The sequence below is a fragment of the Monoraphidium neglectum genome, assembly GCF_000611645.1.
Source record: "Monoraphidium neglectum strain SAG 48.87 unplaced genomic scaffold scaffold00197, whole genome shotgun sequence".
NCBI lineage: Eukaryota > Viridiplantae > Chlorophyta > Chlorophyceae > Sphaeropleales > Selenastraceae > Monoraphidium > Monoraphidium neglectum.
In genome coordinates, this window is record NW_014013431.1 from 25,245 (window position 1) to 37,187 (window position 11,943).

Here is an 11,943-nt window from a genome sequence, read left to right on the forward strand (position 1 = left end):
CCCCCAGGTCAAGCGGGCGGCGCGAGAGGGCAAGCCCCCGCCCCCGCCCCCGGCCGGCGTCACTCTGCAACCCGCCATGGCCGCTGCCGCCCAGCGCCTCGTCGCCGCGCCCGCCGCCGCAGCTTCGCGGCCCCCCGCCGCAGGCGGCCCAACCGCAGCACCCGCTCTAGCGCCCGCCCCCCTGCAGCCACAGGGGGCGCGGCTGTCTCCCGCCCAGCTCAGCGGCGCAGATGCACTGATGGCCGCCGCAGCGGCCGCGGCGGCAGCGGCGCAGCCGCATGGGCCTGGCACGGTCCCAGACGCTGGGCGCAACCCAGCCGACGCCGCGGCGGCGGCGGCGGCTGCGGAGCGCGTGGCCAGGTACAGCGCCCTCCGACAGAAGCGGCTGCTACGTGAGGCGGCCGCGCGCCGCGAACGCAGGGCGGCGCGTGCGGCGGTTGGCCGGCCGGCGGAGAGCTCCGATGAGGGCGGCGACGAGGAGGAAGAGGAGGAGGTGGAGCGGGATGCACGCGGGGGTGCAGACGGCGGTGTGGGGGGCGGCGAGGGGGGGCATGCAAACAAGCGGGTGCGCCGGGAGGAGTTGAGGATCGACCCGCGGCCGTGGGATGAGGTGATGGCGGATGAGGGGCCCGAGGTCTCGTGCGGCGACGACGCGGGCGGCGGCAGCGGCGGGGCCGGTCGCGATGCCGTCAGCGGCGGCACTGACCAGGGCCCGAGACGGCGGCAGGCTGGAGGCGCCGAGAAGGGGCAGGAGGGGCGGAGGGGGCACGGCGGGCAGCAGCAGGCGGCGGGTCAGCAGGAGGAGGGGCTGCAGCAAGAGGAGGCGGCCAGGCGGCAGCAGCACAAAGAAGATCTACGGGAGGGCCGCATCATGGCACAGTCCATAGAGGAGTGGACGCCCCTGCCAGAGTCATACTTTGACTACCCGCCGCCCGGCGCCCCGCGCCCCTCCCGCCACGCGCCGCTGGCGGCGCTCGCTGAGTCAGCGCTGTCCGGCCTCCGCGGCCGCCCGCAGCTCTCGGCCCGCGCGCGGGCGGCTGCCGCGGCGGGGCTGCCGGCGCCGGCGCGGCCGGCCGTGGATTCCAAGCGGCTGTGGCGGGGTATCGACGTGCCAAAGTTGGCCAACATCCCTGCTGGCAGTTTGTGGGGCACCCAGATCTCGGAAGACATGCGGGCGGTGGACAGCAGCAGCAGCGATTACAGCTCCAGCGGCGATGAGGAGCAGCGGGCGGCGCGGGACGAGGCGCGGGAGGGGGCGAAGGGGCTGGGGGCGGACGAGGAGGGCGCTGCCACGATCAAGCGGCGGCCGTGAGTTGATGGGGGAGGGCACAATTTGAATCTTCTTATGGTGTTTGTGGGGCTGCGAGTGAGTCGTTTGAGTCTTTTGGCGTGCTGGTGATACAGGAGCAAGTCAGTTTGATTGAGGCTGAGGGGATCGTGAGGGTAGGGGGTGGCGAAGGAGGCGATAAAGGCTCAGGGTCAAGTGCGTGGATATTGTATGAGCGCCTTGATGCCAAGCTTTCCTCCTGACATGTATGAGCCTCCCACTCTCTGTGACCACCAAGCGCCGTCAGCCAGCGCGTAACACACCCTCCTGGCGGATCAACCACCCCCCTGGCCCCACCAGGTTCTGGCCCGGCGTGGACGTCGACATTCCCCCTGGGGGGTGGCCCAGGGTCCAGGGAATACAAACCATGGTGGGTGGTGGGGCAACACGATAGCATCTCCCACCCCGCACGATATCCTCAAATTCAGACCTGATCAACCTCCCGATCACCTGGCCGTTCGGCCGTGTCGCCGCAGGATGACGTCACCGCCGCACTGACGTGGCTGGTTGACACCGTGGCTGAGGGGGAGGCCAGGGGGGAGGATGAGAGGGTGCTGGCCCACCAGATCATGGCTGGCATGAAGGTCGCAGAGTGAGCTGCGCCCTGCGCTCCGCAGGGGCCCTTGACGTGCTTTGGGGTTCAAACAATCCCGGGCTTGGGAACGGTGAGGGGGGTGTTACCGGTGTGGGGCGGGAGGGGGGCAGGGCTCAAGCAGCCTTGAGGTGTGACGGCCCCTGCTACCCTTCGCTGCAGTACTCCTTTGATCACCATCCTCCCAGCCAGCTCATGTGGCCCAATGCCCGCAACCCTGCCGCCATCTTCAAACTCCCTTCTTTACACAAAACCCCCGGTCCCCCTCTCGACCCCTCCCATGCCCCCTTCCCCCCCTCCCCCATATGCAGCCCCACGCTGCCGGTTGATCCCTACGCACACATCCCCAAGCCCATCATCTGCCTCGGACAGAACGCCCACGCGCGCCGCGACCGCCGCGGCGGCGTCGACGGCGTCCCCTCGGCCACCGCCATCAGGCAGGCGCTCGCCGCCACCCAGACCATCCTCCGCTCCATCGTAAACGACGCAGCCGCCGCTGGCGCCGCGACCGCAGCCACGGGCGGCGTCGGCGGCTCAGTGCCTGCGGCACCCGCGGCGGCGTTTGAGTACGAACCGCTTGAGGGCGGCGGCGCCGGCGCGGCGGCGGGCAGTGCGGGGCTGCTACGGGAGGTCCAGGAAATGTCATCACTCCCGTCTGGCGGCCGCCGCTGCGCGCCGTTCACGCGCACCGACCAGCTGGCCGCGATACTGCGCGCCGCACAGCCGCTGCTGACGAAGCTCGAGGCGGCGAACGGCGCGCGCGGCGCGGTCGGGCTGCCGCCGCTGATGCATGAACAGGCGGAGGCGGCGCTTGATGCGCGCGAAGTGCAGGAGGCAGCGGCGGAGCGCGCGCGGCGGGGGCGGCCGTACGAGCCGCCCTTCTACCGCCCGGCCCCGCCGACGGGCACGGACGCGCGCGGGGCGGTGCTGCCGTTCGATGCGGCGTTGTCTGCTAACGCCTCCGCCGCCGCCGCCGCCGCGCGCGCAGCGGGTGCGGACGAGCTCGCCGCGGCGGACGAGGCGATCGCGGCCGACGCGGCGCGGGCGGGCGCGATGGTGGAAGCTGCCGGCGGCGCGGCGGCGCTGGGGTTGGCGGGCGGCGGCGAGGATGTCGGTTTGGAGTCGATCCCGGGGCTTCCGCCGGCCGACATCGAGCGCGGACCGTTTGAAGGCCACTCCCGGCGCCGCGCCGAGTTGGAGCCGTCCGCGCCGGCGCTGGCGCGGCTTGCCGCGCGCGTCGACGCCGCGTGGGCGGCGCGGACCGCCGCCGACGGTCTCGGCTGGGACGCCGCCGCCGAGGCGGCCGCGGGTGCCGAGGCCGCGGCTGCGGCGGAGCGGCGCGCGGGGCTGGACGCGCGGCGGGCGCGGTTCGCAGCAGGGCTGGGGACGCCGCAGGATTTGGATGAGGATGAGGAAGCGTTTGCCGCGGGAGAAGAGAGCGTCCTCGGGGACAGGGAGGCGTGGGTTGAGCAGCTTCCCGACGACTACCCAGAAACCGGCGACGACGGCACCGGCGCAGGCCCCTGCGGGCCCGGCGGGCTTTCGCCCTACGAACGCGCGGCGGCCATCGCCCTGACCGCGTCCGAGCGCGCGCCGCTGCTGCGGCGCCGTGCGGCGGCGACGCGCAACCCAGCAGACGCGGCCGCAGCGAGCCGTGCGGAGGCGACCGCGGCGCGGTGGGAGGCGCGGGCGGAGGGGCTGAAAAGAGAGGAGGATGCAGCGGACGGCGGCGGCGGCGGCGGCGGTGGGTGTGCGTTTTGGGAGGGCGTGGACTGGGGCACCCTGGAGGTCCGGGAGGTGGAGATCACGCCAGAGGTGAGCCGCCAGTGGCTGGGAGCCGCTGCATTGATGAGCGTTGGGTTGCCTCAAGGCTTTTGCTGGCGAGCGGCCGTGGCGAACTTGATTGTTTTGCATGCAACCTGTCGGGTGTGATGTTGTGTGGCTGCAGAGGCTTTGGCACTGCAAAACTTCACTCACAGCAACAGGTCCTGACACTCTGCTCCGGACTACGCTGGCCGTCTCCCCCCACCCCCGAAATCACCACCACCACCGACCACCATCACCACCACCACCGACCACCCACTCGCCCAGATGAGCGCCATCCTTGGGGCCGCGCACGACCTGGCGCTGCAGGACCCCAGCCTGGCGGTCAACCTGGACCAGAGCCAGCAGGGGGAGTGAGGGAATGCGACGATGGCGGGACGGGGCCAGCAGGGGCGGCAGGAGCGGCGGGGGCGGCAGGGTCGGCAGTTGTCAGGGACCAGGGGGAGCAAGGCAGGGGACAGCAGGAGACGCCGTGAAGACGGCCTGGGTATGGAGGGGTGCGAACGCACAGAGCAGGAGGGCGGCGAGGAGCCGGCGCTGCGGGTGGGTTAGCCGCACAGGCGTCTGCTGGGGGTCTGCCGGCCAGCAGAGGCTGCATGAGCCGGCCAACCGCCGGCGGCGGCGGGTTCAGCGGCGAGTGCAGTGACATGTGCAGCATGAGGCGCGGGGGGCAGCATGTATCAGCATTCGGGCCTGTCTGGGCCAGGAGGGCGCTCAGCAGCGGCAATGCGGATTTCCTGGGTGCCGGGGCTGCGGCGGCTGTCCCGCGCAGCAGGCCCGCCCCCAACCCCCAAAAGCGAAGAGACGAGCAGCAGGAGCGATGCAGCGGCGAAAGAGGACAGCATTGAGAACAGGCTGCGGCGTCAGGGCGTGGCGCCTTCCTTCAGGGCTCAGCGATGATGCCGGGTCAAACACAGCAACTCAATCAAGGCGCATCACATTGGTGGCTCCACGACAAACGAACAGCAACAGCAGCAACAGCAGCAACAGCAGCAACTGCAGCAACTGCAGCAGCAGCATGTACAGCAACAGCAACGGCAACAACAACAGCAACAGCAGGTGGCAGGATGTGGATCGGCGAGCTGGCAGGTCCTTGCAAAAGCACCAAGCGAATTTGTTGCACGCGCCTGCGCCTGTGCTTGCAGCTGCAGCTGCCGGTGGCTTGTGGCAGCAGGGGCGCAGCCTTGACCACGACTGCAATAGGCAGCGGAGATGTCGGGCGTGTTTGATGCTTTCAATCTTACACAAGATCACACGCATTTGGGTGGGGAGGGGTTCACAACCCCCAGTCAGCAGGAACAATTCGTATGCTTGCATGCCATTGCTAAGCCTTGTCCATGCTTATGAGGGCAGGGCGGCAAAATGAGCGCAGATCATATTCATTCAAGACAGGCAAGGACATGTACATGCTTGCCAGCAGGTGTTTTTGAAAAACCCCTCTTTGGTGGAGGTTTCATGCTTGCGTTCATGCATGCTTGTCAGCAGGTGTTTCAAACAACCCCACTTTGGTGCAGGTTGCATGCTTGCGTTTGTGCGGCTCTCCAGATGGCAAGCAGCAGGCTGCTTTGTATTGCTGCCATTGTATAGCCAACCTCCAGGATGTTGTCAGGAAGTTCTTGTAATTGCATTGATCGCGCTACAAAGGTACGTTGCAGCATGTATTCAGGTCTTGCAACATACACCAGGACACATGATGCTTAGCGGGCATATCAACATCCATACAGGCGTTCAGAGTGGCGAGGGAACCCCTGTTGCTTGATGTTCGCATCACTGTGCGGCAAGTGACAGACATGGGATGGTAAATTATTGAAGTGGCTATCATATGCCTGAATGGCAGCATGCATGCACAGCAATTACTTCTGGAACGAGGGTGAAAGGGTGGCACTGGCTGTGCGTCTAGCGGCTGTGAGCAGTCAGCTTTGATGGGATTCTTCCAGTGGGACGTCAGCATGAGCAAAGTTCCATTGGCCGTGTGATTTTGACAGCATCATCGGAACTCATGGGTGCTGCTGGGGCATATGTTTTGAACCAAACTTGCTGCAAGGATTGTGCTGTGGGGCCCTCGACCCAGTGCAGTTTGCACCACAGCAAGCACCCACCCTGGCAGCAGTGGGCACTGCCGGTGACGTGACTGACATGTAGGTCACAGCAGCAGCCGCTGTGGTGTCGCAGAGGTATCACCACTTACGTATTGATGTCTAGCTGTGTATGCGCCCGCTTCTGCAGCAAGGCTGGCCGAGCTGGAGATCAAGCTCTTCGTATCAGGACCGCATGAAGGCCCGTATGCACTAAATGATTTTTTGACTAGCCTGAAAACAAACTAGTAGCCAATCCACCCGTCACAGCTTTGCCCATTGGCGGCGGCGGCAAGAAACCGCTGCTTGCACCACGCCACTCTGCAACCTTGAGGTGCCCGGACACGATCCTGCCAGAGGGCTGGCAGCAGCGCCAGGCGCGCAGCTGCAACCTACGGTGTGAATGTCGGTGGCGGCGCGCAAGGCAGAGGCGGACGAGCTCTTCCGTGCGGGCCGGCACCAAGAGGCGGTGCTCGCGTATGGCGGGGCGCTCTCACTCGCAGAGGAGCGGCGGGACGCGTCCCTGCTGCACCTGCTGTATGCGAACAGGTGAGGCTGGGCCTGTGATCTCACACATTTTCAGTACATCGGCCTAGGCAGGGCGCTTGCCCGGCCCGCTCCGCCTGGCTCAAGCTGTGGTTGACGGCATCGCACCAGCACCCCATCAGCACCTGTGCCCTCTTGGCTGCGTCTCCCTCACATTTAGGGCTGCGGCGCTCCTGGCGCTCAAAGAATGGCAGGCGGCGCTGGCTGACGCGCTGTCCAGCGTGGCGGTTGATGACTCGTGAGCAGGCCTCGGGGCCCTCTGGGGGTTGCGGGGCATTGGTGGCGGAGGGCAGTGCTTGCAGCAGCAGATGAATTACAGGCACTGGGGGATTGGTGGCGTCAACCCTGGTCCGGGTGCAAGCTGGGATCTCGTCGTTCAATTGAGCTCGGACTAGTCTGAAATCAATCTACGTTGTTACAGCTGGCAGACCACATTGTCAAGGCGGCTGCTGCCTTGATAGAAGATAGCGGTCAACACGCGCTGCACCCCACTGATACCTGCGGCTTTGGAGACCCCACCCGCAAAATCCTGTACTCTAACGCACGGCCTGGCAGTGCACAACACCAACAAACTCCTAACTCCATCCGCGCAGCTACGCCAAGGGCCACTATCGAGCCGCAGTCGCACTGCAAAAGCTCGGCCGAGCCCCAGACGCCCTCCGCCACGCCGCACGCGCCGCCGCGCTTGACTCCGCGAGCCGCGACGCAGCGGCGCTGCTGCTGCGCCTCCAGGCCGGGAGCACAGCCCCTGGGCCGGGCGCGGCATCCTCCAGCGGCGAGCAACAGCAGCAGCGGGCAGGCGCGGCGGGTGCCGTGGGCGTGAAATCGGGCGCCCGCGTCGGAGCCGGTGCTGGGCCGCTGACACAGGCACGGGCGCTCGCGCTGGTGCCGGTGGCGATGCGGGGCGGCAGTCGGTATGTGGCGTCGAGGGATGGCGGTGACGCCAACGTGTTGGTGTTGTGCCATGGCCTTGGGGACAAGCCTGACCGGTTTGCAGGTGAGCGGAGTCCAGCGATGGGAGGTTGCGGCAACGCACGCGCCAAGGCAGGGGTTGCTGGTAGATGAGAGAGACAGGAGCCCGTGGTTGCTGGAGGCGTGAGCATTATTTTTAAGCAAGGCGCCAGCCATCTTCCCAGCTGCACACACCCCCACGTGTCATCAGACCCCCCTGTCCTCCCATCAGCCCCTTCGCATGTCGCTTCCGCTCCACCTGTGCCGCTCACGATCCGCTCACACACACCCTGGTCCCTGCTCAATTTCTTCACAACCCTCATTATCCCCAAATCCCCACACCCCCACAAACCTTTTAAATCCCACAACCCCCGCAACCCTCAACCCCCACAAACCCGCAGCGCTGGCGCAGCACATGGCCCTGCCCCAGACCACAGCCCTCGCCCTGGCTGGGCGCCTCGAAATTCCGATGAGCGACGGCGGCCGTGCCTGGTTCACGGCCTTTGACGAGGAATTCAACCTCATAGCCCCAAGCCCCAATGAGACCCGCCGGGCAGCGTCGCTGGCCGAAACTGTAGAGCTGATCTTGCCCTTGCTGGCAGCCCTCTCTGGCAGCGACGGTGCAGAGGAGAGCGGTGGTGCGGCAGCTGTGGAAGAGGGGCTGCAGCGAGCCCCGCGGCGGCGCGTCCATCTGTTTGGGTTCAGCCAGGGCGGGACCGTCGTTCTGGAGATTGCGCGGCGACTCTGCGGTGGCAGCTGGGCGGATGCGGTTGCGGACAGCGGTGGCGGCGGCGGTGGCAGCGGCACTGGGTCGGCTGGGTGCCGTGCGCCAGCGTGGCTGGGCAGCGTGGTGGCGGTGTCGGCATCACTGCTGGAGGAGCGGCTGCCTGCTCTGGAAAGGGAGCAGCGGGGTCGGGACGGGGCGGCGGCCGCAGGCGGCGTGGCTGGTGCGCAGGCATCGGTGGCGGGAGCAGCGGGTGGCTTCATGCCGCGCGCCGTGCCTGTGCTGATTACTCATGGAGACAGGGATGAGGTGGTGCCCAGGAAGGCAGTGGAAAGGTGGGTCAATGCACCACCGCTGCGTGCTGGACAGCTTTTGTGATTGTGTTTGTGTGTTGGGGGGCGGGGGAGGGGTTGCCGTGTGTGGCCGTGGCATCGCCTTGCTTCCTGTCTCAGGTCTGCAGCAGTTGCTGCGCTTGACCCGCCTTCTCACTGACTGCCTTGAGCTCAAGCCTGCGGACGGCGGGGCTGCGGCCGCGTCCATCCAATTGCCACGTCTCCTTTGTTACTGGCCTCAAACACACCACATAGCACGTCGGCGCCACCACCCCCCCTGAACACAATCATTTCGGCCCCAACGATCATCCCCGCTCCCCGCACAAACCTCGCCTCAGGTCGGCGGCCCTGCTGCGGGAGGCCGGTTGCGACGTGTCACTGCATCGTGTCGCGGGCAAGGGTCACGCCATGGTGGGGCCAGACAAAGCGGAGGCGGGGGCGCTGCTGCAGTTCTACGGCGGGGCCCTGGCGGCCGCGCCTCCAGGGGAGGGGTTTGTCGAGGTGGTGGCCCCTGCCGGCTCGGTCGGCGGAGGGGGTTGAGGGAGGGAAGGGCGAAAGGATTTTGTGCTGTTGTGAGCGTTTACTAAATTCCAGAGTGACTAGGTGTTGAGATCGTATCAAATCTTGTCCAGGTGAATGCTGACAAGGATGGTCAGAACATGATTATCGGAGCGTTGTGTGTGCACCTGAATTTTTTCCGGGTACCCACACATGAGGATACCCGTATGCTCATATGTGATAACATCCCAACCGTCTGGTGCCCCAGCCAGCTGTCAAGCATTCCGCTTTGGATCTTTTGCGCATACGCCGGCCCTGCCGAGGTGGCAGCAGCAAGTCGCGTAGAAAATGCGAGGCATGACACCTACTCTCAATACGATGCATACTAACATGAATCAGGCATGTTGCCAAGGACCGCCCCAAAAATAGTAGATAGAGCCGTTCAAAGAAAACCGCCGGAGCCCCCACCGTCAGCTGGCGCCAACCGCCTTGCTGTCGCACTTAATCGAAAGTAACTCGACGGGGAGGGCCGTGGCCAGATAAGCTCCAATCATCTGCTCGCCACGTCCACTTACGCACAATGTGGGGCGCAGTCCCCAGCCCGTCAGCGAGCAATTCGCACTCTTGACTGCTGAACTTGCGGTGGAGCCGCACCGGACAACGAAACTAGAAGCAAATTGTTGAGACGGAATTTGTGCCTCATCTGTGCAGCGCATCGCTTCTGACAGGCCCCGCGTTCCGGGCCCTGAGCAAAGAGATCCACGCTGGCACACCGTCACCGTGCACCAGCCCTGCATCCGGATTGGCCGCATAGATCGTGACTTTGTCGAATTTGAAGCCAGTGCGGCCGCGCATCTTCGGCACCGGCACTCTGACAACGCCTGCACACAACCGCGCAGCAATGAACGCGTCCGTGCAGCGCATAACGAGCAGCCAAAGCCTTCCGGCTCAATGGAACCGGCCGGCGGTGCGTCGCCGGCTGGTGCCAGCTGCTGCGACCGCTGCACCCGGCCTGCTGCCGCTGCAGCAGCGGCCTCGCGCGCTTGCCGCGCCCATTATCAGCAGCTGCGCAGCGGCCTCAGACAGCAAGCGGCGAGGGCTTGTGGCTTGCGACGCGGCAGCTGATGCATCGCTGCCGCTCTCGGAATCCGCCCCGGCTGGTGAGACTCCCTTGCAGAGCGGCTTGACCCCCTGCCGGCCTGCATGGATGCATGCCCGTCCTTCTCTATTACTGCGCCGCATGCAGCTGCCTTCTGTTGCCTGGCCGCTCCCGGCCCACCCCCGCCTGACCTCAACCCCGCAGCCGCACAGCCCAGCGGGTTCTGGAAGGCGATCGCCAACGTGCGGGCGCTGCTGTTTGCGGCCTGGACGTTCACGCTGGCGGTGCCGCTGTTTATAATAATGGTCGTCATGTCACCCGTGGTGCTGCTCACCGACAAGTTCAGGTGGGGCGTGCTTGCAACGCCCTGGTTTGTCTTCATTTGTATAGGGTGTGGGTCAGGTCTGAGCACATCACTGACTGGAGACACCTGCAAATGATGTGTGCAGCATGGTGGTGTGTTGTTGTTGGCCGTTACGAATTGTGGTGATGCTGCAGAGGAGCCCAGCAGGGTGGGCTGTGGGTTAGGCCCGAGGCTGCAAGTTGGTGGGTAGTTGCGGCGGGAATCATTTAGAAACCACTGAAGGCAGTCAATGCTGATGACCGCATTAGTCAAAGACAAAGCAATCGGAAGGGATGCGAGGGGGCACGCAGGGGGATGGCGGGCCGGATCAAGAATTGTCCTGCAGGTTGCGGCCGCAGTCCTGTTGAGGCGCGGCAGCAAAAAGCGGCAGGACCGGTCGGCGCAAAGTAGCATGCAGCGTTTATGCAGGGGCGGGACCACCAGCGCAGCCGCAGCACGCGGGCCCGCCTGCAGTACGACCCTGATGCTTGAGGCACCGCACAGCGGCAACGCCTATGCTTGTGCTCAGGCGCGGGGTCCACCACGCCTCCTTGCTTTCACTGTTATGAAATGTATGAAATGCATTTTACGCCCGCCCCAAACGACCGCGCCACCCCCAGGCGCCTGGCGCAGCACTTTGTCAACAACCTGTGGGCCATCGCCAGCACCGTCCCCTTTTACGGCGTGACCATCAAGGGGGCTGAGAACCTGCCTGCGGCGTCGTCGCCGGCTGTCTACGTGGCCAACCACCAGAGCTTCATGGTGGGCTGGGTTGGGATGTGCTTTTGTGTCGGGTGTGTGGGCGTATGCATGCACTATGTGTTTTCTGTTTGCGATTGAGTATGGAGGCTCGCAGGTCGCAGGAATCATCGCAGAGACCTGTCTGTGTGCGCTCTCAATCTGCAGGGGGTTGCACCCCTTGAAGACCCGCAGTAGCTGCAGATGGGCGTCTTGCATCTCCCGTTCAAAGCCGCTGCTGCGCCCGGCTGGCCTTCCCCCCCTTCCCTTCCCTCCCCCCCCCCCCCACAGGACATTTACTCCCTGTTCCACCTGCAGCGGCCCTTCAAGTTCATCAGCAAGACCTCAAACTTCCTCATACCCATAGTGGGGTGGTCAATGTTTATGACAGGTGGGGATCATGAGGGCGGGATAGTGTGATGTCATCATAGTGTTTTGGGGGGCGGGGGGTCGCGCAGGTGCTGGGAGAACAGGCTGGCGCTGATGTTGCTTGCATTTGAGTACAACGCCAATCTGCTAGAAGCATGTCATCGTTGGCTCGGCCCCTGCCAGCGCCCGTGCGTGCCGTCAACCCTTTCCCCCGCTCGTGCCTTGCCCAACCGCGCCTGGCCCCGGCGTCGCCCCAGGCCACGTGATGCTGAACCGCGTGGACCGCCGCAGCCAGCTCAAGTGCCTGCAGACCTGCATAGAGCTGCTGGGACAGGTGCGCGTGTGGTTGCACGTTGTTGTGTGTGTGGGGTGGGGGGAGGGAGGAGGGGTGTGGGGGTGCGCTGCAGGGCGGAGGCATGCCTGGCGCGTTTATGTGGCTACTCACAGCTTAGTCCGACCGGCGGTGCCTTCATGCATGCGCGTGCAAACACTCGAGTGAATGTCACGAGCATCCCTTGTGATACC

The 11,943-nt window shown here is 65.4% G+C and overlaps 3 protein-coding genes across 3 annotated transcripts in view; all 3 read left to right on the forward strand.

The window, feature by feature from the left end:
• Positions 1-1,312, forward strand: part of MNEG_1869 (hypothetical protein) — a gene marked incomplete at both ends in the record, with an annotated part of 10,670 nt that extends 9,358 nt beyond the window's left edge. The window contains one exon of the mRNA XM_014049654.1: positions 194-1,312. Coding sequence (XP_013905108.1) covers positions 194-1,312 — 1,119 coding nt within the window. The remainder of the gene's footprint in view (positions 1-193) is intronic.
• A 382-nt stretch (positions 1,313-1,694) lies between these two features.
• MNEG_1870 (hypothetical protein) lies at positions 1,695-4,100 on the forward strand (the record flags this gene model as incomplete). Its single annotated transcript, XM_014049655.1, has 4 exons — positions 1,695-1,697; positions 1,804-1,919; positions 2,231-3,734; positions 4,011-4,100. 4 exons carry the CDS (start codon positions 1,695-1,697, stop codon positions 4,098-4,100), a joined length of 1,713 nt encoding a protein of 570 aa, XP_013905109.1.
• Positions 4,101-9,820: 5,720 nt separating this feature from the next.
• On the forward strand, positions 9,821-11,870 carry MNEG_1871 (1-acyl-sn-glycerol-3-phosphate acyltransferase; the record flags this gene model as incomplete). Its single annotated transcript, XM_014049656.1, has 5 exons — positions 9,821-9,836; positions 10,173-10,314; positions 10,932-11,073; positions 11,341-11,440; positions 11,866-11,870. 5 exons carry the CDS (start codon positions 9,821-9,823, stop codon positions 11,868-11,870), a joined length of 405 nt encoding a protein of 134 aa, XP_013905110.1.
• Positions 11,871-11,943: the final 73 nt, after the last annotated feature.